The sequence below is a fragment of the Pseudopipra pipra genome, chromosome 17 (assembly GCF_036250125.1).
Source record: "Pseudopipra pipra isolate bDixPip1 chromosome 17, bDixPip1.hap1, whole genome shotgun sequence".
Lineage (NCBI taxonomy): Eukaryota > Metazoa > Chordata > Aves > Passeriformes > Pipridae > Pseudopipra > Pseudopipra pipra.
Genome location: NC_087565.1, coordinates 14,669,594 through 14,695,192, shown reverse-complemented (window position 1 = coordinate 14,695,192; position 25,599 = coordinate 14,669,594). Strand labels below are relative to the sequence as shown.

The 25,599-nt window shown below is 43.2% G+C and overlaps 1 protein-coding gene across 4 annotated transcripts in view; it reads right to left on the bottom strand.

Annotated features, from left to right (window-relative positions):
* Nucleotides 1–345: 345 nt before the first annotated feature.
* The window catches only part of RALGAPB (Ral GTPase activating protein non-catalytic subunit beta), a 63,846-nt gene continuing 38,592 nt past the window's right edge, over nucleotides 346–25,599 (bottom strand). For all 4 annotated transcript variants that reach the window (XM_064674400.1, XM_064674401.1, XM_064674403.1 and 1 more), the window contains 13 exons: nucleotides 23,161–23,312; nucleotides 21,357–21,544; nucleotides 19,121–19,227; nucleotides 17,407–17,559; nucleotides 16,565–16,774; nucleotides 15,683–15,841; nucleotides 13,562–13,730; nucleotides 10,897–11,019; nucleotides 10,019–10,155; nucleotides 9,142–9,250; nucleotides 6,652–6,730; nucleotides 6,085–6,233; nucleotides 346–4,438 (listed from right to left, as the gene is read on the bottom strand). In XM_064674400.1, the coding sequence (XP_064530470.1) occupies nucleotides 4,245–4,438; nucleotides 6,085–6,233; nucleotides 6,652–6,730; nucleotides 9,142–9,250; nucleotides 10,019–10,155; nucleotides 10,897–11,019; nucleotides 13,562–13,730; nucleotides 15,683–15,841; nucleotides 16,565–16,774; nucleotides 17,407–17,559; nucleotides 19,121–19,227; nucleotides 21,357–21,544; nucleotides 23,161–23,312 (1,929 nt within the window). In that variant the 3' untranslated portion in view covers nucleotides 346–4,244. The remainder of the gene's footprint in view (nucleotides 4,439–6,084; nucleotides 6,234–6,651; nucleotides 6,731–9,141; nucleotides 9,251–10,018; nucleotides 10,156–10,896; nucleotides 11,020–13,561; nucleotides 13,731–15,682; nucleotides 15,842–16,564; nucleotides 16,775–17,406; nucleotides 17,560–19,120; nucleotides 19,228–21,356; nucleotides 21,545–23,160; nucleotides 23,313–25,599) is intronic.

Sequence of the window (25,599 nt, the reverse complement as noted above, 5' to 3'; positions counted from 1 at the left end):
TGGCTTTATCCCAGCAGCCTCCCTTGTCCTGCTGGCAGGTGCCTGGAGCAGCTGTGCCATGGGGGGCCCACACCCGAGATGGGAAGCAGACATGGAGTGACCAGAGAACACTGGCATTGCAGGGACACCCATCTCCCTTCAACAGCTGTTTTTCCACATTTTCATTCCCCATGCTGTTGAGATGCCATGTGATTTCCCTCTCTAGAAACCAGTGTGCTGTTCTCAGAGCTACTGTGGTGGAGAGGGTGTGCAATTCTGCTGCCTCTGTCTGCTACTGCCCTGGGAAACAACTCTGGAGAATTTCAACCAAAGCCTTGAAAATATTAAAAATTGACTAGTGCAAAGTTACTAGATAAGAATCTTTAAAATTTATTGGACTAATTGTGTTACATTCAATATTTGATGTGTTTCTCCTGGACAAAGAATTGGCATAAATACAAACAAGCCTTTGTGTGCCTTCCCTAAACAAATAAGAGATAAAGTACTAGAGACAAGGGAACATAGTTCACATCTTCATATTTACATTTTGCCTTTACTTTACAACTTAGCGCCAGGAATATTTACAGAAAAATACAATAAGAACAAAAAGTTCATGTCTTGGCAACATACAGGTATTCATATAAATTGTCTATGATTGAAGCACATGATATCTGGCATCCTCACTTCTAATTGCTCCTGCTAAACCCATGGGGAAAAGGGCTGTGTTTGCCTTCAGAGACATCACTCAATCACACAATCATGAAATAGCATAAAATTTGTCTGTGAGGCTGAAATTTAGTTCTCTCCTCTTCCTGGGCATTCAGAACGCCATGGAAGGAAACACTGTGACCTATGGAGAACCCAGCACACACAGCCCAGGGGCAGCCAAGGCTGCTCCTCCCTATGGCCTTGCACACACTGCTACCCACAGACACCCGAATTTCTACAGGCACTGTCCTCCCCTTCTCCTGCCTGCTGTAAGGTTCTAATGCCTTTTTAAAATTAGCTTTAAAAGAAATGCTTTTCTTTAAAAGAATCTCTATTAAAGGTACTAAAATTTCTATAATTCCAACACTCTGTAACAAGGTGATGGTGGTCACCCTTTCTGCTCTGTTAAAACAGAATTATGACCCCAAACTGAAAGGTTTGATGAAAAGAGAGAGTCTCAGTTTAGTTCTTGTGGAACACTTGCAGCTCAGTGCCACCTACATGCAGGTCAGTGAGGGGGTCAGTGCTTGTCACCTCTGCTGGACAGGGACACTGACCCAGACCACTCAAGCATCAAATCAAACCCCCCGGCAGCAGTTTGTGATGTAAAAAATCCCTCTGGATTCTTGTCTAACTCTTGCAAATGCCATGGAAATAAACACCATTTGCTCTGACACTTTAAGGGAAAAACTCTCAAGGCTGTACTCTGGACTACCTGAAGCCATTAGTTTGGCCAGACTTCAACAGGAGCTGGATATAATTCCCAAATTGGTGGTATGCATTTTGTTATGAAGCCTGAGAGCTACACACGCACAGGAGAAGGAGGGACAGTCCCTGCAGGCACCCTCCAGTGGCACAGCTCTACCCAGGGTGCCCACTGCTGCCACCAGCATCCAAACCCTGGGGAAAGGCAGCGCATTTCTGCATCACAATGTTTTTATACTGCACTGGGCCCGTCCTGAAGGCTCACCTTTCCAGAGAGTGAATCCACCACCTACAGCCATGCCCCCTGCCAGCTCGTGACCTGCTCACCAGCTGGTTCTACAGCTCATCTGACACAGGGTCTAAACGCCCATCCCCCAGCACTGGAGCAGCCAAAACGTGCCCAAGTTCCCTTCTTTCCAGAGCTCTGCCAAGTCCCATTGCTCTCATGGCTGTTCCTGCTCCCATGGGTGCCAACCCCATGCCTCAGATGAACATGGAAACAGACTGAAGACGACCCTCCAGCCAAGCACAGGCCTTTTTTAAAAAGTAAATCTTCAGGCAATCCAGCTGACCATCTTGGCCTTGCCAGAACCCATGGAGGGTTTCCCCAGATGCCCATCCCTGCGTTCCTGGGTGCAGCCTGACAGCAGCTCGTGGTGCAGCTCAGTGCTGCACCCAGCCTGTGTAACACTGCTGCAGGATGGGGGTTGCTGGTATGCTACTGATGTGCAGACATGGGGTTGCTCAGGATGTTTATTGGTTACACATGCATCGCTTATGCCTCTTAAACCAGCGGACTAAAGTGTGTTTGGCCATTAACTGGATCCAATAGGTACATACACAGTGTGGGTAAATTTAGTGTCCGTGCATTAAATTGCTGCTGGCAGGAGTTTGGCAGAGGAATGAGGCTGTCCAAGGTTCCCTGCACATCTTGGCCAATGCACCCAAATGCTGCCTTAGGGCTCCTCCTGCCATGTGCCACGTGGGCAGCACGGAGCGTGCTTCCTGCTGCAGGAGTTTTCTTCGGGTGGCTTCATTTTTTCACTATTGATTCATCTGGATCAAATTACAGAGCTCCTGAGTTAAGAAGTCAGTGCACTTGTCCCTTTCAACAAGCACACGTTGCCTAAAATCTGCTTGGTTGATAACCTGAAAGTCCTTTCACATGTATTTTTAGGGGCCTGTGTTTCCATGATCTCTTTGTGAAAAACCACATGGAAAGCTGGGAGCAAGGTCTGTCCTTGGCAGCTAATGAAACAAATAAGACTGCTTCAGGTCAGAACTGTTGCAAAAAGTAACTCTGAAATATCAAAATTCAGTGCCTGACAGGTATCACTGCAATGCACAGCATGGCTAATAAAAACCACTTTCGAAATAACGTGAGGAGCTCCCCAAATTCCTGCTCACAGTCATCCTCTTCCATTACCTGGTGCTGGAAGGGTAAGGACCTTTGCTGCTGCCAGTGACCAGAGGCTGCACCTCCCCAGGAGTGCCAGCCATGATCCATTGCTGCAACACCAGCTGGGATGTGCCAGGAGATAGAGGGTGCTCCCAAGGCTGCCAGCACCCACGGCACCTCTGAGATCCCCAGTGTCACACCCACAGCTGTAAACACCTTTTCCCAGCACATCCTTCGAGTCCTGAACACGTCAAATCCACAGGCTGAAAACAAAAACTCCTGACCTAGGTGGAAGGGAAGCACTGCTGCCAAGTGTGAGACCGTACAGGAGACTTAAAACAATCTGAAGTTATAACTCCAAAGGTGCTTTCATGGAATTGCAGCTAATGGGGAAAAAGAAGAACTCTTGAATTTTCTTTTCAAGTTGTTTTAGTCTGTTTAACAGGAGCTTCTGAAAAGTGTTGTAGAAGCTGCGAAAACTGCTCATGCTATAAATAACAAGGAGGAGGCAGCCCTGGAATCTCAGATTTCAATCCAATGGAAGGAAGGCAAGTGATGTTTATACTTTTTATGGAAATGGTGAGTAGGTGATACAGACACTTCAAAATAAATTAAGTAGTTGCATAAAAAAAAAATTTAAAAAAATAAAAATCAAGCTACTGAAATTAAATGTGACATTTTGCAACAGACCTGAAAGTCATAACCTTGCTTTTATATAACCAAAAGCTTCTATCCAGTAACAAATCCTGTTGGAAAGTCAGTTAATTTCAAGTGGTGGTTGTTGTCAGCAGGACAAATCTCATGCAGATGGACTCACTCCCAGCCCTGGAGGGAATGGCCACACACAGCATCTGGGCTTTGGATTTCAGGGCCTGGTGTTTCCAAGCAATCTTCCTCTTCTTGCTTTTGGTACACAAATGGATTACAAGCAGTGAAGGATCTTCTGTTGAGCGCTGAAGGGGGACTGAACATGTCTTCGAAGTTCTTGCAGGGATAGTTAATGCTCTGAAACAGATTTCTCCCCCAAGGAGAGATCCTGCTCCCTTCCCCTTGGACATGTGGGTGCAGCGAGGTGTTTGATAGCGGGTTTGTTTGTATTCTGTTTTCCATCCTCATATGCAGAGATGGCTTTACTTTGATTGTTTTCCCCTCAGAGTGAGACACATACAGTTCCTAATTAGTCTGGAACGGATGACTAGGTGAAGAGATTATGTTGCTAGCATCCAGGAAGACTGGAATTCAGTAATCTTTTGAGGGTAGGTGAATTAAGTCAATATCCCAACTGCAATGTTTTGGATTCATTTCTCATTCCTCCCACATGGTATCTGCTGACTTGTGCTAGAACATGATTTCCTGAATTCCAGAGGGCTGAGGAAATTTGTTGTTGTTATTTAACTGTTTTCATTAGTGTAGCCACCAAGCTCTGATCTAATTGTCCTGGAAGGATAGTGACCTAGGGGTTGCAGTTTTTGAGCCCAACCTCCTGGAAAAGTGAGGTATAAAACTCCGGCTCCAGCTGCCTGTTCCGGTATTTATTGACAATATCTGCTATTTTCTGTTTTCGGCGGACATGGGGGGGGTTGTAGGAATCACTTTCCAGCCTCTTTCTCCGACAAATATTTATTACTGTCTGCCTCACTAAGAAACCTGAAAAAGAAACAACATTTGAATCAAGTTTAAATTCAAGCCTGTGCCCCTTTGCTGGCTTCCCAGCTAAAGACAATTTTGGGGTCTGTCCCATCTAAACCCAGGGGAGATGTTCAGCACCAAGTCAAGGACTTTTCTCCATGAGCAAGTGATAACAGACAGCCATGGTCCCTAGGACTGCAAGGACATTCACTGGGAAAAAAGAAGGAAGGGACTCACTCTGTAGTACCCAAAACTGGCTGGAGGAGAAGAAGGATTTCTCAGCTTTGCCAGAGGCAAGCAGCTGCCTGCAACAGCACCCTTGGGACAAGAGGGCAAAGAATCCAGGGCAGCCAATATAAGAGTCGCAGTGCCACAGCCCTGACCACACCCCAGGGGGACATCAGAGCTTGGGGGGCCCGAGGTCACACCAGGTAATGCTGGGGAGCCCTGAGAGTGAAACAAGTGCCTGTCAGTACTTTTTTCCAGTAGAAATTGCAGTCTCCCACTTGGAAAGGGGATGAGAAAAGACCTGCTGGGTTGTGGCTGGCACTGGTTTCTCTTCCCCTCACTGCCTTGCCACTGCTTTCACCTCTCTGAAACTCACACTGCTGGATGTGGAGGAAGAAGGAGGTGGGGAACAGAAGCAGTAGCATTTGGCCAAAACTGGCAGTGAACTTTATCTTATTTTATTTTGAAATGAAATTCATATGTCTCTAAGGAAGTAAGTGTCCCTTACCCCCTTTGCTGTTTCACAAGCTCTTCCTTACAGGCAGAAACAGTCTTCCTTATTTAGAGGACTTAATTCCTGACTGCATACAACCACAGCTGCTGAACTCAGAGACAACAAATTTCACTATATTAACAGTCCTGATGCAGCTGAAAAACAAACCCAACTCTAGGAAAACACACCTGATTCTTTTTCAGTAAAAGCCACTGTCATCAGCTGAATTTATAAATGTTATTTAGGGCTCAGTCTGGCTTTAATTCCCCCAGTGCTGAATTAAGCATGCAAACCCCAGAACCTGAAAGTCATCTCCTACAAAGCAGTTTTATGGGCAGGTACCGGTATTCTAATGCCCATCAATTCATTTTGCTCTGTCCCATGAACTGCTCTCACTGGGTGAGACTTCCAGTTGCTGAAGCTAAGTAGCACCAATACCAAGACAGATCCATGAATTCACCCAGGAATAGAGGAAGAGGCAGTGGACACACACCCTGTTAACACATGCCTGCATGGTATTTTTACTGAACACATTAGAAAATCTTCAGCTGCTGTGGTTTTAACCCCTACCTGGCTTCTGAACCAGAAGGAACACACACAGCATGCCAGCACAGCCAAAAATTCAGCAGTACCCTCCGGCACACCTTGGTTCTCCATGCAAACGTTAGGGTCACATTTGGGATCTCTCCCATGTAAAGAAGAGGCCCCACTCCAATCTCCAGCCCAGCTCCTCTCTCCTGCTGTGCTGGCAGCCAAGCACTGCCCTCCTGCTCCCTCTGCTGTTCCTGCTCCTGCTGCTGCTGCAAAACCATGGCTTTTGTTTGTTCTGCCATGCCCAACACTTTTTCCAAGGAAAGATTCCAGACCACGTATTTTGCAGATATATTATGATTAAAAAGAAATAAAATAAAAACATGAGCCTTCCTAAAACCCTTTAGCTTACCAAGAGCTCTCCTGCTGACTATCATTCCATCCACCAGTGGGATAACCATGTTGAATTTCCCAGTTGCTCCTTGTAGTTTTATCCTGAATAAGCCAGTGTTTAAAGGATGGATGAAGATCACAGGAACTTCCTTCTCAGGAGTGGTAGATCTTAGGAGAAAAACCAGAACTGTTAAATCAGTTTTACAGCACTGTTGCAATTAATCTATAGAAGAAAAATGTCCACTTCAAGTGTTAAAGTTAAAGAATGCCTCATGGCTAAGGCAGCAGGATCCTGGGGTATGCTCTGGACCTTAGGAGGGCTCCATCAGTTGTACTGTGCCTATGATCTCCTGTCTCCATAGGCTGGAGAGCCCTGCAGCCTGGGCACAATCCGTACACAGCACTAACCACCTCACCAGGGAGTGAATCAGGAGGGAGGCTCATCACAGACTCAGATAAAACGACACATTTTCTGTTCCCTAATTTATGTTTTATCTACAGTGATATGAAAAGCTCTTTCACGTTTTCTACCAAAAAAGGTCCACTGAGGAATCAAGAAAAATAATGAAAATAAGAGCAGTCTTACCTCAGGGAAGTGCTACTATTGGTTGTGGTTTCCACACCAGTGCTTGTCTCAGACACCAGATCAGGGAGGGGGAAGTTTTCTGTAAGAACAGCATGCACCAAATAAAGTTTATCTACTTCGGTTTTTGATTTTTTTTGTGTGCGTGCAGGGAAAAATTATTTATCATCAGTCAAATCCACACAGCCCTCAAGCATTTATACCATGGATGTTCTTACATGGTAGTGTTTTTAAGTTTAAGCATTCATTGGAGTGTACAGACACACCTCAGCCACCTGCACTCAACAGAGGAGGTCCCAGATCCTCCATTCTCTCAAAGGTCAAAATCTCTAGAGGAACTTTGAAAGCAGGAATGAGATGAACTACTTCAATTACAAAAAGAGCTTTCAAATTATTATTCACAGTATCTCCACCCATCCACAAGCAATCAGCCTCAAGAACAGCGCTAAGAATGTCAAACAATGCCACTGCTCACACCTACAGTTCCTTTGAGCCCTGCTCCCACAAACACAGTATCCTTCCTCAAATCCAAGCTCCCCAGATCCCTACCATAACCTACAACTCTGCTGCCATGCACTTGGTAAGAAGGAGTGGATAATGAAGGTGCAGGAGGAGGAAGCAAGAACCTGAATGCCTGGAAGGGGATTTGGCACTTCCTTGTTGGGGTGACAGATGTTGAGGGTCATTCACAAAAGTCCAGTCTGGGCAGCAGGACAGTGCTTCGACAGAAAGAGTCTAAGGTCCAAACCCAGATTTTGTCATGAGAGCTGGGTACTCAACAGCTGGAGCAAGAGAGGGAGAGCATGGGGAGCCATGGAAACACTCTGAGACAGAGCAAGAGGGAGGGCAGGCAGTTGGCACTGGAGTGATACCCTTGACTAAAAAGTGACAGCTTTTCCACTGTCCAGACTCTAAGATATGCAAGAAGCATAAGGCAAAAGCCAAGAACATAAGGAGCATATGGCAAAGCCCCTGGGCTAGGAGCCACTTCCAAGAGCTCCCCCTCCCCCCATCCAACTGCCACGCTTACTGAGGCTCACAAACTCATTTCTTCAGCTCCAGGCCCAGAACTCTGGGAGATTCCTACGGCTGCTGAAAGAAGCAGCCAAGCAGAAACATGCCTGTGTGGCACAGTTGCTGCCTCTGCAGTGAGTTGGCTTTAGCTGCTATCCAAGAAGGAAGTGGGTCAGAGACACCAGTTTGGAAACTGAAGTGGGCGAGGGACTCCTGAAGATAAAAGGAACACCCTCTGGGCCCACATCCGGATAAGGAAATGATGCTGCAGAACCTGCTGTCTCTCCTGATCCCAGTAAGGCTCTGAGGGATGTGCTGTGGACAAGGTGGTCTTCCTGACAATTTACATCTACACTTCACAGGAAGCTTCCTCTTGATCGCTCCCACTCTCTTGTTGGCTTTACTCTGGAAGGAGCTAAGGGCTTAATTAATGTCCACCCTTACTGCCAGACTGAGAACCAGGATTAGAAATCAAAGACAGTAAAGCATCAGTTACTGGCCTGCGTTGCAGGCACTGCTAAGCTGGGCCAGTGCAGAGAGACTCTCGCACAGCGCTGAGGCCAGGCCGTGGCTTGGAACCAGCACACAAAAAGCTCTTGGGGACGAAGGACTCCTCAAACCTAGAGCCAGCTGCCCACCATGGCCACGCCACGGCTGCAACAGGATGAGCAAAGCTGGGTCTCTGCCAGACCAGCCACTACGCAGAGTAAGAGAGGAACCACCAAACTAAGAAACATGAAGTTGCAGCAGGAGCAGGACCCCGCCTGAGCAACAGGGCAGGAAGGGAACTGCGATGCACAGCATGGGACAGGCACCTTGAGTGCAGAACAAACAAGCCCTCTCCTGAGAGAGAACATGGAGAGTTTCAAAGGTACCACCAAACCAAGGAGGGTGATGATCCCTTCAGCACAGAAGCAGCAGGTGTCAGAAGCCATTTTTGTTAAAGGAAACCACATTCACCCTGAGGAGACAGCAACTGAGGGGAACTCAAAAGAAGGGAGGCACAATGCATTGTGTGCTGAGCTTAAGAAGGTTCATGACAGCATTTCACAGGTACTGCCAGAGCTAAAGGGAACTTCAGACCTACATATGCTACTGATTCATCTACACCCCATGGATTGCCATTCAAATAACAGAAAAATGATTCAGAATCTTAGAAGTGTTGTTACAGACATTAATAAGGATTTATTTTTATTGTGAAGGTGGTGAGGCCCTGGTAAAGGTTGGCCAGAGACACTGTGGCTGCCCCAACCCTGGAAATGTCCAAGGCCAGGTTGGATGGGGCTTGGAGCAACCCCATCTAGTGGAAGGTGTCCCTGAGCATGGCAGGGGGCTTGTACTAAATGACCTTTAAAGGTCCCTTCCAACCCAAACCAGTCTGTGGTTTCATGATCTAGCATTTGATAAAAGAAGGGAACAGTTTTTTCTCTGGTTCCTGCTCTGTTGTTACTTCAGTGAACAGTAAGAACTTGTACGCACCGATATCATCGTAACGTTCCACCCAGACCACATACACTTTGGTTTCAGGTCCCATCGGAGGAATGGTCCGGCCCTGAGGCATCCTCTTGGATCTGGAAGTAGGACTGAGCTGTTTTGAACACAAGGGTAACATTTACAAACATCATGAGTCCAGTAACGCAGCCAACGAGTATTTCCCAGCTGCTCCCCAGTCATGCACATCTCAGCCAGGTACAAGCTCTACCAGCTCTCGAGTCAGGGCAGCTGTGCTGGAACTACCCACTGCAATCTGGGTCTCCACACTACTTATATTCAACCCAAATTAATACATTCAATCTTGCATCAATTTAAAATTTTTCTTAATGTTCTCAAAGACCTTAAATCAGTACCTAAATATACATTTGGAAGTGAATTCTAAACAGGCAATCAACAATTGTGAATACTTTGCTTACAGATACAGCAGTTCATGTTTTTCTGCTTTGTTACGGTACAAAAGCAACTTCACATCTGGTACTTCAGACACAACTGACACACTGTTTTAAACTGGGCAGGTAGGAAAAGTGTTCACATCTATCCATCCTCAGTTTCCAAGCATGGATTTGCATCTTAATTACTCTGTAACTACTGCATATACTTTTTCCTGCATGCATTTCAGGATGCAGAGTATTGCTACTTAGCATGCCTAAGTTTTATATTTGTAATGTAGTCTCACAATCTCCTACTGTAGGTGCAAATTCTGGCAGGACCAAAGCAGACAAAGATTAATGGCAAGGAACAAGGAGTTCTACATCCCAGGAAACCAAATCATATACTATGAAAAATCCTGCAGCATTGCCAGTGTGCTTCTTGAGAGAAAAAGAAAAAAAATAGCCATTTTTCAAAGCAAGTTTTGCCTTACCCGCTGGGAGGGATTAAGATTGTCTGTATGGTTGGGGAAGAGTTCAAGTGTCAGAGGCTGCTGCTTCAATATTCCTGGCAGCAGATCCATGTTGGAGTCACTTTCTTGGTCAGAGACACTGCTTTCCAGTGAGTCAGCTGTAGGTCAGAAGAAAGAAGGTGGGTTTTGTCTACTCTTCTGCCAAAAAAACTTTACTGTCATCATGTGTACAATTTTGAAACTAAAAAATGTTGTAAGGCTTTTGAAACTAAATATACATAGATGTATGGCCAAGCCACCATAGCACCCATAAGCAGGAAGAGGAGTCAGGAGACAACAACTGCCAATTATTCCAGAAACAGACTGCAATTAAAGCATCCCCTATGGATTCACCAGTGTCCCAGCAATTTTCTGCAGAATACAGTCTCCTCCTTCATATGTCTACAACCCTTTTATTCCAGGTAACTTTTGCACATCAGTTTTAGTGTCTCAAGGATGCCATGAAACCTGTTGCTTCCCTACCTAGCAGTGGTGCACATGCTCCTCCATGTGCTGCAGGAGCACATCACTGACAGGAAAAGGGAAAAAAAAACCCACACATCACCAGTTGCTGGTGAACCACAGGTCCAGTGTAACACACCCACATAACAGCAAAACTGCTGTGCACCCCTGGGCATCTACTCATCATCTCACACTGAGAAAGAGGGGCTCAGAACAGATGCCACCTCAGGAAGGAGTCTAAGGACTAGGATGCTGTAATTTAAATGTCCATAGCTTTCTGACAAGAGTCTTGCTAAACACACTCCTAGGTAGCTTATTAAGGTTTTGCTTCTGAAAAAGCTCTCTAACAAAAAATGTTGGTTTCATTTTTGTGAAGAGCATGTACAGAGAAATCTTACTCAGGGACTCCACTGGTGACGGGACAACAAAGGCGATTTCTGTCAGAGCATCTGCATAGTACAGCACCTTCTTCTGCCCATTGAAGATACTTGCCCCAACATCTTCTGAGATAATTAGATCATCTAAAATGGACAGAAAAGGACAGTTTGGCCAGAAGGAAGCACAAGGTGCAATCAATGAGAAAAAATCATGCAAATCTCATTTTAAAATTAAAGGATTTCACAGTCACATCTCATGGCTAACCACTCTTCTCAGATAAATGTTTTTGCTTTTTTGAAGGAAAAGGCATTTTGGGTTGGGAATGGCTTTATGTTGAACACATTTCCAATGTACTGGATTCCTTATTTCCTAGTATTCTAGTAAGCACATCTACTACAAGAATATACCTACTATCTATTTCTGAGCATTCCCTCTAGCAGGACCATTCAGTTAGTCATTCCATTCCCAAACGATTCCAACATTTATAACTCCAATCTGATACTATTCTAGAATTCAAACCAGTTTCTACAGACTCTCCTCAGTATTTTCTCTGTCAAGAAACTAAGATCTGGCTACAATCCATGCAAGGAGGCTCCTCATTCTGACCTCCTACTGATTCCTTTGTCACAGCTGGCCAATAGAGGCCTTCAAATACAGAAAGAACTTCACTCCCTTCTTTTCCTTCCCCATGTCACCTCCAGAAAGACTAGCAAGGACTTCGAAATGAATTACTTCTCTGTTCCAGTTTACAGAAGGGTTCCTGGGATAGCTGCCTCAGCAAAGCCAGTGGAGCAGTGAAATTCAGCACGCTGACAGAGAAGTGGCCAGAGCCACACCGAAGACTCCAAGCCATGCTTCACCATCAGGGAAATGTTCCCACATCTCCAGCACACAGGTCCCAGGGAACAGCACCACAACCCAAACCCAACTGTTTAAGAACTTCTTTGCTTTTGGAGGTGTGCAGGGAAACATGTCCAAGAAATTATTTTAATCACAACTCGCTGGAAGCTATTCTAGAATCACAGAATCATGTAGGTTGGAGAAGATCTCCAAGATCATCAAGTCCAACTGTCAACTCACCACTGCCAAGCCCACCTCTAACCCATGTCCCCAAGGGCCACATCCACAGGCTTTCAAATCCCTGCAGGGATGGTTATTCCACTACTGTCCTGGGCACCTGGACAACCCTTCACAACTTGAGGACATTTCCTCTCGTCCTGTCACTTGTTACCTGGGAGAAGATACTGAACCCGACCTGGCTCCCCCCTCCTGTCACGGAGTTGCAGAGTCAGAAGGTGCCCCCTGAGCCTCTTTTTCTCCAGCTGAGCCCCCCCCCAGCTCCCTCAGCCATTCCTCATCAGACTTGTGCTCCCACTCTTCCTCAGCAGAACCAGATCAGTAGTAACCTGCCCTCTCTCTCTTCTCTTTCTGAATGCCTTTTGGGTTCCTTCTTCCCCCTGTTAGTTGAATTAATTCAGCTATTTGGTGGTCTGTGATCCCATTCAAATGGCTGAAAAAAATCCAAGTTAAAAAGCCCACATCAAACCAGGTCCCCCACTAATTCAGGGCACTGCCTTCTGCACAGTCATACTGACAAATCCTCTGCCAAGGGAGCGGAGAGGGCTCCGCCTCTGAGGAAAGCACATTCTGACCCTGGCCTTACTGCAAAATTAAACCCAGACCTGGTAATTCTGTAACCCATTCTAACTTGCTCAGAGAAAGCCATGCCTGTTCTCTAACCTCTCCCCAGCATTTCTGGTCTTTGATGGTTTGTATTTTATTCCATAACTGAAGGGACAAGCCTTCAGCTGGTGAAGGGCATTCCTAAGGCACAGTGACAGGACAGCAGAGCAAGTGCTGCTTAAGCACCTGCAGCTGTAACAGTGTCACATCTGATGCAAACATAAGGTCAAGGACAATGAAGGAGCTGGGACCAGCCTGTTCCCTGCTTTTGGGTGGCCCACAGCAGAGGCTGCAGCTTTGGAGGTCACCAAGAGCAGGCCTGGTCCTCAGAGCAGTGACACTGAAACCAACTCAGACACTACCAATTCCTGAGGAATCTGATCAAGTTGTCCAAGGGAGAAACTAACCCAATTCAGTTTCCCACCCTGGGACAGCAACTCACTGGCCTGAGGATCATTTTGGGTGACAGAATGGGGAGAGGGTGGTACATGACAAGCCCAGGGGAGGAGCTGCTCTAGTGGAAAACAGCAGAGCCAATGAAGCAGGACAGAGGAGCTGTATGTGGGCTCCAACTTCTGGGACCTACAAACAGCAGCTTGTTTTCATTCCTTCCTACCAAGCACGACTACAGGGCTAACTTATGAGTCAATATCCCATTTTAATCTACTTACAGAACACTGAATCACACAGTATTTCAAGCCTATTTGCCAGTACGCAGCACAATGTGCAACCATTTCACCTGAATACTGGTTTGGGATAATATAATAAAGACTCATCAACTCTGCTAAAAATATAGCTTGGAGGTATTTCTTGCCGAGACTACTTCCTCCCAACAACATACAGACATTTACACATTTCTTTCTAGCAAACATCAGCATTTATCAAAAAACCAAAAGAAAAAGCCAGTGCTCAGACAGGTATACAGGAGAAAGAAATTTTAAATTGTCTTCTAAAGGAGCCTAAACATTTTAATTTAGTATTATAGCATTTACTACATCTTACCTTGTTCAGGTCCCTCTTCATCACTGTTGCAGCTGTTGATTGACCAGCTTGTTGAGACATGACCAGTCCACCCAGGGTGCTTCCCGACGTCAACAGACCAGCCAAGAGACAATAAGAACTCCAGGAAGTGGGGCTGAACAATTCTGGAAGACTCCATGTTCTTCAGGATCTGAAACAACCAGCAGCAATCATGTTGGTAGAGGAGCAGGAAACAAGTCTCTTCCTCCATAGTTTTTTAATTAACATTTTTTGTCACCAACACGGTTTTGCCCAAATACAGCTACAGAACAAGCCCGGAACCCCAGACTTTCTACATGGACACTACTCTCTGCTGCCCAGCACCCTCCCATCCTGCTTGGCCATGTCCTATTCAATCAACTTGACTTTCTGCTAGCATTTTCAAAGCCTGTAAAACAGTGAATCAAACTGCTGGAAATGGTAATTTTGAGAGTTAGCCACTCATCAGGAACAAAATACAGAGCATTCAGTGCAGAATCTGCCTTAGTACCAAAGTTAACACAAGGGTTTTCTGGACAATTTTCACTATTAAACTGAGGTGAAATTAGCAGAGATAAGTATTTTCCTCACTACTCACCTGTACATGACATACAGCAATTTAGAGGGCAGGCGTCACAGCACATTAAATTATGAAACATTTTCCAAAATAATTTTCAGCAGGACCAAGTGTGCGCTTTAATCAAACATCACACTGTCCTGTTCACTTTAATCCTACTTCTGACAGAGATCTGGGATGTTTCCACATCTGATGGCAATTTTTATCTCATTATGACCAAGTGAGAGTTGAGCCCTTCACCAAACAGCACACAGGGACATGGGTGATTTCTGATTTGGGTACCAGAACCACTGGGGTTGGTGGAACAGACAATGCATCCATCCTTTCCGGGCCACGCAGGAATTTGTGCTGGGTCAGGAGCATCAATGATTTTGGTTTGTGCAGGGGCAGAACACCAGGATACAGGCCCCAGCAAAGAAGAAACTGCAGGGATGGGCAGTGGAAGAAAAGCTTCCAGGCCGGAGGCTCCATGTAGCCACATGGTCCTGACACCCCATCCCAGTGCCTCGTACAGAGTTCAGCAGTGACCACACAGAGTGCACTGAAATATCATTATTAACCCTCATTACTGAGCACACTGAAGTCATAGCTGTGCATCAGAACAAGACAGGATAAGTGTGGTTTAGAAGACATAAGAGCTCCACAAGAGCATATAAACAAACATTCTGCCAGCTCAGCAAGAGCATATCTCAGCTCAAAGGCAAACCTAGTGTATCTTGCTTCACAGCTGACTTAGCAGATGAAAACACTTCGTTTTCAGTGAAAACATTGAACTACAGTTCAGTGGCTACTCTGAACTTCAGTTTGAACAATCACAAACAGCATGATCCTGGTTTCAGGAAATGAATTGTGTCCCACACAGAAGCAGAAGGTGCTTCAGTGTTCTGTCCACTGTGCATCCACAGTGACACGAGGAGTTGACATCATGCTTATACTCTTTACTAGGAGAATTATGAATGGAATGAGAAGGTACTAGAGAAACACTTCTCTAATGAGCCCATAAACCCTCTTAGGAAGTTTATAGGTCACAAAGAAATCACAGTTAAGATTTGCACAAATTAACCTGATTAACCTAATTGCCTTTGAATCTAAATAGTATAATGTAAGGACTTACAAAGCAATAATACTTCCCTACTTGCAGAAAGTTTTTCATTCCTTTAACATGTGTTTAACATTAGAATGAAACCAACTACCTTGACATTGCACATTGCTGGAACAAACTGCAACCTTTCCTGCAAGCTGAGCCAACAAAGCTGAAATGCTTTTCTGATCTGAATCTTTGAACTCTACAAATAAGGACAATAAGGACAGAACAGATAATAAAAATACTATTAATATATTCATTTTTTTTTTTTTAAATATTAAAAGTGTTACAATAATCCTAAATGTGAGCAACATACTTCAACCTACAGATGAAGAGAGTATGCAGTGACTTGTAGCTCACACTGGTTCTGGCACTCCACTCTAATCACCAGCAGTGATGCTTTACTCGCTTGAAAATTACTAGAAACAAGACAATATAGACTAGCTGGCACGCTTTCACTTACCTCCTGGCTCGTCTTCTGGCCTGCCTTCATGTAGAAAATGAAAACAGTATCAAAAGGACGACAAGGTAGTAAATCCAAGTAGCCAAGGTCATCAAAAAACCCAGGAAGAGCAGAGTCAAGTGCAATCAGGTGAGGAGGTAGACGACTGTTAGCAGGTTCCTGTCCAATAGACAAGAGTTCATCAGCTTAAAAAAAAAAAATCTTTCTTAACTGAAAGGTCTTTGCGGCTGGAATAGCAATCCATTAAAATATAAAAAGACCATTTCCCTTTTCTAAGAGCAAAATAATACACAAATTTCTGATGCAATATAATCCTGTTACTGTAAATGAGTAACAGCAAGCATGACAGGTTGACAATTTGTTGCATTCTACTCTCATTAAATAAAAACGGTATTTTGCCAGTGAAACAGCCATCAGATTTTGCTCTGGAAGAGCACACAACAAAAGCAGCAGATGCTTTCAAAACATCACAGCTACGCACATAGTCACACATGCAATTTCATATTAACCTAAATACCAATAATATGGAAAATATTGAGCACTTTCAGACATCATTTTTGCAAATGCTCAATCATCTACTTTTGTTGACAGCTTTCTGGAAGGAAAAGCAAATTTCAAACTGAAATAGAATTTCAAACTAAAAGAATTTCAAACTAAGAATATGGATCATCTCTATAAATTTTTATTTCAGCTTTAAAAAGCAACCTCTACATCCACTGTGTAGGACTAAACCACTTCAGCACAACCACCTCTGCAGCAGAACTTCCACAGCAGTCACGTTCAGAAAATCTTCAAAAATCACTCCAAAACCTAACTCAAGCTGTGGGAATGATTTCAAGTGTGAGTGTGATGGCTTATGCACCCACTGCACACAAAGATCACCTTCAATGCCTCTAGTGAGAGGAACCCAAAGTGAGAGAGGAAGAGGCGCGCGGTCTGGAACTCCTGTGCCGGCGGCGGGGGCTTGCACTCCGTGATCGGATCAGGAAAGCTCTTCTTCCGCCACTCCTCCTCGCTTTTCTGATCTATGGAAGTCTCAAAGACAATCTGCTGGGCCATGCCATTCCTCAGCTTTTCATGTCGCTCTTCGAGCTAGAAAACATTGTGTGAACTGCTGATTTCACCAAAACCACCAAGAGCAACAGAGAAAACAGTTCCAGCCCTTAGGAAAGCTCTAAGTCACAGGTACAGCAGCAACTGCAACGCACCGCCAGGACGGTTACTAAAACACTATCAGCAAGACCTTGCAACATTACAAAGTGAACATCTGAACATCATGTTTGCACAAGAGAGCTGTTGTAAATATCCACGATGGGCTATGGCCTCTGTTCTGGTGAACAGAAACTCAAACACATTAGACTCTGTGAAACTTTAAAATATTTGAGACATGCACTCCCTTTTTCCCCGCCAGGAGGTCCCAAAAAAGCTCCCCCTTTCCATTTCTCTAGAAGAAGCAACAAAACGCAAGTCATTGCTTCCCACAATATCAAGGTATTAGGATCAGCATTACAACATGTTGAGCAGTGCCTCCCAAAAAACACATCCAAAGCATTGTCATTTTCCTGGAGAGTGCACAGATTTCATTAATTTGCAGAGGTTATTATTCCATTAATATGAAATTAGACAAGCTAAAGAGTAAAACTACTTACAGCAAGACATTAGTCCATGACTCATGAACAGTCAAAAACCCCAAGAAGAAAATCAAGTCAGAGACAGTTACTTACTTCCTCATTCACAATTTCATGTAAATCAGGAATACTCAAGTCAGCTTTCACAAATGGAATCTTGTCCACTTCTTCAGGAAAAGGGCGGTGTTTCACACTGTATTTCAATCCAACATCATTTTTAGGAGCTGGTCGAGGTTCTGGTACAAATGTCTGACGAAAAAAGATTGTTTTTACATTCCAGGTATTGTATCACTAGACAATACTTTATTATAGCAGATGAAAAACATTCCCTCTCCCTTCCCCACCAGAACTACACTAATCCATTAGTGAACCGATCATTAAAAAAAACATTAAGTACTTTAAGCTAATAGACCTGTATTAAAAATGTGACTGAATTTTAAAAAGAGACACAATTCTGCCCATTTTGGAACCTGTGAACCCTGCTTACTGTCTAACCTCTAAGCAGTTGCAAATCCCAATAAAAATGGCAAGCTTACATGGCAACATCTTATTTTCAGCCCATTCTAAGTGTACTGAGTGAAAGCTGGCAAGTGTTTGAGAAGCTCCATTTCAACCCTCCTGACTGATGATCACAAAAAGCCAAGGCCTCGAGGAGAGCAGCAATGCTGTGGGTCAGGAGGGAAATGCACTGCCAGAATATCTGAAGGGCTTACATCATGGATCACGGTGTAATTCTGACATGGCTACTACATTATGTTCTATACTGCCAGTGTGTAGTTCCAAACTTCAAGTTACCAAGGAGAGTAACAAAAGATCTAGGTGCAGGTTTACAGGTGCATAAGGTCCAAGCAAGCAAGACCTTTCATTGCATCTTGAGTGCTGTTTCATACATTTATTTACTACCAATTACATTTCAAAAGGGCAAAACTATTAATATTATATAGAATGCCTTCAAGTTGGAAAAGTGAGGAGCTCAGCAGTGAAGTCATGGCCTGTCCTTTGGTGTAAGAGGTAGCACACTTGGACTGACACTATTTAGCCACGGGGTTCAGCTCCAGTGACAGCACAGCTCCAAACACATCCCAGAGGGTCTTCCCGAAGGCTGCTTCATGTGGACATTGCAGCTGAGACTGACAAACACGCTTTTCAGCTACATCATTATTGCCTTTATTTTACCAAGGGTCATGTGAAGAATTTAAAGATTTGGAGAAATTCACAGACAGAAATTTTCATAACAGGAGTACATGCTCCACTAGACAACTGCAGTAAGGAACTTTAGTGTAAAATGAGACTGGGGTATTTCTCCTCCACTGTTCCTCTCCAGACCTGTTCCAGAGTTCATCTGAATAATTTTTTTCACAGCAGGTTTACAGCCATCTTTGCATCATCAGGTTCTGTAGCTTAAAGAGCTGTTCTCTCTGCAGCACCACATTCCATGCCTCCAGACTTCGCTCCCTGTGCTGCAAGGGCTTTGCCTGACACCTGAAAACCAGCACCAACACTCATGCCTACACACTAAATACACTGTGCCTTACCCACCACTTCAGAAGATGCTTTCAGAAAAAAAAAAAAAGAGAATGCCCCCTCCCCCTAAGCAAGTCTAGAAGGCAACAGCACTTTCACAGCCTGCAGTTAATACTAATCACGAGTGGTAAAGAGTCACCAGAGATGTGGCACATTACCTACAGCTAAAGGCCCCGTAGCTCAGCCTTAATGTATAATCACCAGCTCTGGGGGGCTGTCTCACATTAGTGGAATTTCTGCTGAACATCTCTAAGTTAAAGATTTCTTTACAGGCTTTGATAGAGACCTTTTGATTTGCTTTAGCTCCTCTTGGTAAAAGACAGAGTTGCTGGGCCCATGCAAATCTTCCAGATGTCCCACGGATCAAAACCGTGACAGAGGGGAAAGAGTCATCTGCAAAGCACATGGGTTAAGAGAATAATACATCATATGTTGTAAACAGTTCACTGTGTAATCATTTAACAAGAGAGAAATGCAGGCATGATGGCAGAGGTTTTGTTTTCAAGGTTAACTCCTCCCTGACCCTGAAGACAATTCCCAGTGAGAAGCAAGCAAACCCCCTCTCTGCAGCAACTGCTATTCCACTTTGTGGTCTGTTCAGGAGTTGCCAGCTCAGTTTCACGATTAAAAGTAACTTTCACCCAAATTCACCCATATCACAGTTTCTCTCCAAATTATCTCCAGGAAACTGAAGAAGATTGTCCAGTCACTGCCTATTCAGGTGAGACAACAACCATATGGACACAGATTCCAGGATGCTTCCATGACCTTCTGCAAAGGTCCCTCACAAACAGCAGCAGTAAGAACAGGGGAAGGACAAGAGACAACGGTCAAAGACTGGGGAAGATTCTGACTCCACACCATTGAAAAGTTTTCACAAGAAATAGGGACATAGAGAAGTTGTCCTCATAGGTTTGCAAGACCTACTTGGACAACATCAGGTTGCATTGCCCTGGTCCAAATTCAATGCTGGCCTTTAGTTAGAGCAGGAGGTCAGACTGCAGAGTCCTGAGGTGCCTTTCTACTGGCACAATGATGATTTTAATATTGCAGGGACTTCAGTCCTCCTTTGAGATCTAAAAGGCCACTGATAATAGACACCTTAGATGAGGGATCATCATAGTTCTACAGCTTTTCTTTGTAAAGGTATTTGCATTTATCTTTTGTGCACATAAACCACACACTGGCACCATCAGGTAACTAGCAGATTTTTGTTCCTTCCCCAGTATTTCAGGGGAAGTACAGAGTGCAGCATAGCTACACAAGCACACACAGAGACCACCAAAACCAACTCCCCACAATCATTCACTTCAGTGATCTGCCTCAGAAGTGACCTGACATACTCATTCATTATTGCAATTAATCTTGTAATTCAAAGGGGATTTGTTAGCAAGTTACGCACAGCAAGAAAAGGTAATCTAATTTGTGATTCTGATAGCTTTACAGGATTCCTGAGTAATGCACTTAGCAGAGGCAGAGTGAGGATGAGAATTGCTAAGCCATTCTAGCATGCTCTAATCCATTCCAGTCAGGAGCAACACTTGCTCCAACACAGACTGGGGGTGGATGTGTGGCAATAGCTCCCAGCAGAGCCTCCTTCAAGATCTGTTTAATGATTTTCAATGAGGTCAGAGCACTCTGGACCACAATTCAAAATAACTTCTCCGAGCCAGTTCATGCAGTTCTGTGAGATCTCTGTTCTCAAGACTAGTATCCAGGCCCCATCGTGTCCATAGATGAGGAAAATATAGCAGATCTAACATAGGTTAAACTGAGGTGGCATGTAAGAGAATTTTTATCTGTTCTGTTAGGTAATGCCATGACACATGAACACTTGCAGAGGGATCAGTTATTCAGTTCAAAGTGTCATTTAATTTAATACCAGACTTTTGTAATATAAATTCTCGGTGATCAAAGTCTATGAGGCTGAAACAAAGTTAAGATTCAACTGTGAAAGCCAACACTCTGTGACAAATCTCCTTTACAGGAGGTGTCATTGACAGAACAGGATGGACATGGGAAAGTTATAACAGCTTCTAAGCACTTAAAAACCATCTGAGTTGAAAGCACCCACAGAAATATGCAGTAATAGGAGGTCTAAAGCAAGCAACAGCAATGGTGCAAGCATAAAGGAGACACATCACCATGTGCTGAGCACTTACACCCATCAAATCTCCTATACTCTTTACATTTTCATTGTTTTATGAACAAGAATGTTTCAAACTATAATGCTCTTGCCTTTGTCCATCACCCATAATTTCAGTGGTATTCAGCAGCAAGTATCCAATCTAACTGGGTGAAACACCTTGACAACTGCATGAACCATTTGGGTGGGCTTGTGCATGTTTGACTATTAGTGGTTACTCCCACCACTTATGCCAGAGCACCTCTGCTCAGTGTGCACACCCACAACACGTAAGTCCCTGAAACATGGGAGGGACACTTGAAGAAGTACCTTTGTTTTGCAGCTCTATACAAGAGTTTCAACCAGAGGAAGAAGGAAATGGGGAGTCTGAACTTACTCTGTTCATTCCCTAGAGGCTGCTCCAACATGGCCAGGATGACACTGTTATCCAAAACGAAGTAACGGAAGCTGTGCTTGTTGATGGTAGGGAGACGGGAATATTTAATCAACGTGGCTTCATTCACCAAGCTGCACGGAGAAGCAGGACCACTGGGAGAAGGAAAGGCTCCAAGTAACTGCATAATGCTGCAAGTGGGAAACAAGTTGAGGGTTATGACAGATTAAGACAATGAACTGTTCCCCCAAGAAAAAACCTGCACTCATTTTTCATCTGTATCTTAATCTAGCAGCTACTCTACCAGGGCACACCTGCCCTCACCCATCAGCCTGTTTTAAAGTAATCAGTAACTTCAGAAAAACATACATGAAAACCTACAAAGAAGGATACTCTGCCTACAGAACGAGTTTCTTTATAACCTGGGTTATAAATATATTAAGACTTGATTTAATGCATGAAAATCTGTACCCTTCCACAGCTTTGTTTATGTTCATTCTTAAAAGATTATTTCTCCAATCACCCATACTTTAGCCCTCTCATATCAGATATGGCAGTGCATTAGTTATGATTGCCTTTGCTTTCTTCAAGTACAGATAACAGTAACATAAAACTCTTTAAGGGATTAAGACCCTAAAACATCCAGGATCACACAAGCATGACAACCACAGATGGCAACCTTCCCTGGAAGAAAGCCTCCAGGTGTGCCTACCTCCTTCGAGGTACAGCCTTGGGAGGCTTCTAGAACCATCAGTTTAAATCATCTGAAGTTGTACAGGATCTACCTAACAGTACCTAAACTGAAAATTTCTATGGCAGGAACCACTAATGAGAGTTGTCCAGTGTCACACTGAAGATCATATGATCTAAGTCAGGACTTTATTCTTAACACCAGCACCAAGACGAAAAGTAAGTTTATTAAAATCCTCCCCACATGCTTTTCCACTTCACTCTGAAAATAGATTGTTTCCTCTCCCTAAATGAAAAGAAACGCTTTTAGGCAACAATAAAGGTTTGTCTACAAGTTCCAAAGAGCAGTAGCCTTTCCTTTGAAACTACACAGTTGTTTTTACTAACAGCAACATTTATAACAGTTGGATTGCAAACCAAAGCAAAATGGAAAGCAGCTATCACCTTTTGCAAAACATATTTATCCTCCCCATCCTCAATCTGTCCTGTCTACCATCATGCTGTTCAGCCCATAACACAGTGCTTTCCAACTTCTCTGGAGCAAATCCCAATTTTCCTCTCTGTGCTTCCCCTCCCCAGCCCACACATTATCTGTTACTGCATTTCCAGCAGAACCTCTCAAATATATTAAGCAAGCCCAGTGCTGTGGGCAGGAAGCCATCCCATCCTGCTCCAGTTACATCTGCTGCATGTGCCATTCCCTGCTATCACACACAGCGTCTCTCAGTTCCCACTCAGGGTGGGGACAGTGTGTGTTGTCAGGTTGAGAAGAAGAGGCAATGGAAAGACAGGATCACTAGGCCAAGTGGGAGAGAGAGGGAATTGCTGTCTGCAGAGAGGCCTCTGCAGGAGGGTCTAGGTTTTGGTGTACAAGGAAGAGAGCAGGCAGGAGGGGAAAACAGTGATCACAGGGATCTCTTTTCTGTTAATACCTGGAGTGGGAGGGGAGACAGATTTAAGGCAGTGTCCTGCCCAATGAGCAAAGCAAGGGAGCTTCTGCCTAACCTCTCAAATGCTCTTGTTACATCAGAGATCACCAGCTGGGAACTCCTAATTAAACACCCTCAGTCGAGGCAACACTGAACATTAAAGGAACTCTGGCAAATTAATTACATACCACGTTAGTGTAGCTTCAGCAGCATCCTTTACTCTCATGGATGCGGGGTTTGGCTCCTTATCTCCTTTGTACTTGACCTCCTGTTCACTGTTTTTGGATTTACTCCCTGAAATGCCCAGCTCCACAATCTCCAGTACCTCTTTCAAACAATCCTAGAACACAAGAGGAACCAACTTAAAGCAGAAGCACTCCGAGACCACAGGGAAACAGTGATATTTCATTAAGTAAAATAAAGCACTGCTGGTAATATGAGGTCAGAAATAAAGGCAGAAGATTATTCCAACACTGTTAGAGAAAGATCACATTTGCTACAGAACTGGTATTTTCTCCATCTATAGATAACTACTTACGTTTGCACGCTAATGGTAAAAAGTGCTTTGATGAATAAATACACACAGTATATTCCATTACATATGTACCAAATTGCCAAGAGGACTATTATGAATGCAACTGAAAAATGTAAACATATTTAAAGAGAATAATGCATTTCTGGGACTCTCTGCAGAACTTTTAAGTTCTAAGCACATTAAGAATCAACTCATCTGGCAAATTGCAAGAAATCCTTTTCTAAATCTTTCAATTGCCAACAGCTTTCATTAGTAAAATATATCACGGTATCTAATTCATCAAGAGAAGAATAAGAATATTCTAAAAGTACACTGTAAAAGCTTCAACAAACCTATCACAGGAGAGGCCAGCACTCAGCAGAACCACAGGTATGACTTACAAGTGCCGTACACAAAAAAATCATCTGCTGAAAATATTTGGATTGCTACAACAAAGGTTCAGATCTCATGGCCTGAGCTACAGAATAACAAGGCAAGCACGCTACTGAATAAATAAGTGGCTAAAATTGAATACAAGTGGTCAGTTTGTACCACCGCAGACCAGGCAGGGTTCTCTATCTTGGCCTCTGTCCTTCCTTATATTCATCACTGATATAGAATAAGAGGCGAAGATGAAAAATAAGAGTTTTCTGACAGAGCAAAATTAACCAGCACTGAGCTGCAAAGACTGGCTGTGAAGAGTTGCAGCAGAGTTTACAGTTTTGGCTGGCAATCCAGCAGGTGAAATTCAAAGCAAGTATAAGGGGAGGCACCTGGAAAGCTGCATTTCTAATATGTGCAAATGCAGAGAAAGGTCCCTGCCTGACTATCGTGACTCAGGAATGAGCTACTCTGTCCAGTTCATAACACACACAGTATATAACACTATCTCCTGATACTGCCAACTGAAATAAAAAAAGATCCTAATGAATGGAATAAGGCAACTGATTAAACCCATGCTGTGCCACATCCAGGGAATTAAACCCATCCTGTCCCAGTCACCTACTGCCATGCCAGTACTCCAAAGCATATGTATAAAGCATCTTTAAATAAAGTCCTGCTTGTGGGCTTTCAGTTCTCATTTTTTAAAAATACATGTATTTTTATATGTTATAGAATATATAAACAAAATATGATTCCCATATCACTGCAAGGAGAAAAAAAAAAAGAAATAATGTTCTATCTAAAACTACATCAAAATATTACATTATACATAAAAATCCATAATCTATAAAAATACAGAAAGATCATTGAGTTGGCTCTGAAAGGAGAACAACAATAAAAATATGCACATAAATTTTTATTTTTTTAAGCAGCAGGGCAGAAGGCAAATAGAAACATCATGCTCTCATCATCATGCTCTTCTGCAGCTTCCCAAGCAAATTCCATCTTAGATTGAGCTATGCTTTGCTCAGTTTCTAGAAAACTGATTTCTTGGTGAAACAAACTCTGATTATCAAAATACCAGAGGAATTCTGTGAAGTCTAGAAGATGCTTTAGTCATGTAAGAGTTGAGAAATGAGAAGAGTCATGGCTACCTGCAGCAGGTAGCTATATGTACCCCATTCAATTCCACATTTCTCTTTTTGTTTTCTGTTTTTTTCCAGATTTCTTCTCTCTTCTTCCAGTTTCACAAGGCAAGAAGAAAGACTGACATATTTTTAGAACTATAAAGGTAATTTTGAAGCCAAAAACATTATTGGAGAATAAAGAGCGGGAGTTGAAGTTCAGAAGTATTTTGCACAAAAACCAGTTTTGAAATTCCTAAAAAAAACCCCACTATTTTAAAGTATATTTTCAAAGTATATTTTTAAAACATATATCTTTTTTAAAGTATATTTTTAAAACATATATCTTTTTAAAGTATATTTTTAAAACATATATCTTTTTTAAAGTATATTTTTAAAACATATCTTTTTAGTATATTTTTAAAATATATCTCTTTTTAGTATATTTTTAAAATATAACTATTTTTTAGTATATTTTAAAAATATATCTCTTTTTAGTATATTTTTAAAATATATATTTATTTTTAGTATATTTTTAAAAAATATATATATTTTAGTACATTTTAAAAATATATATATTTTTAAGTATATTTTTAAAATATATA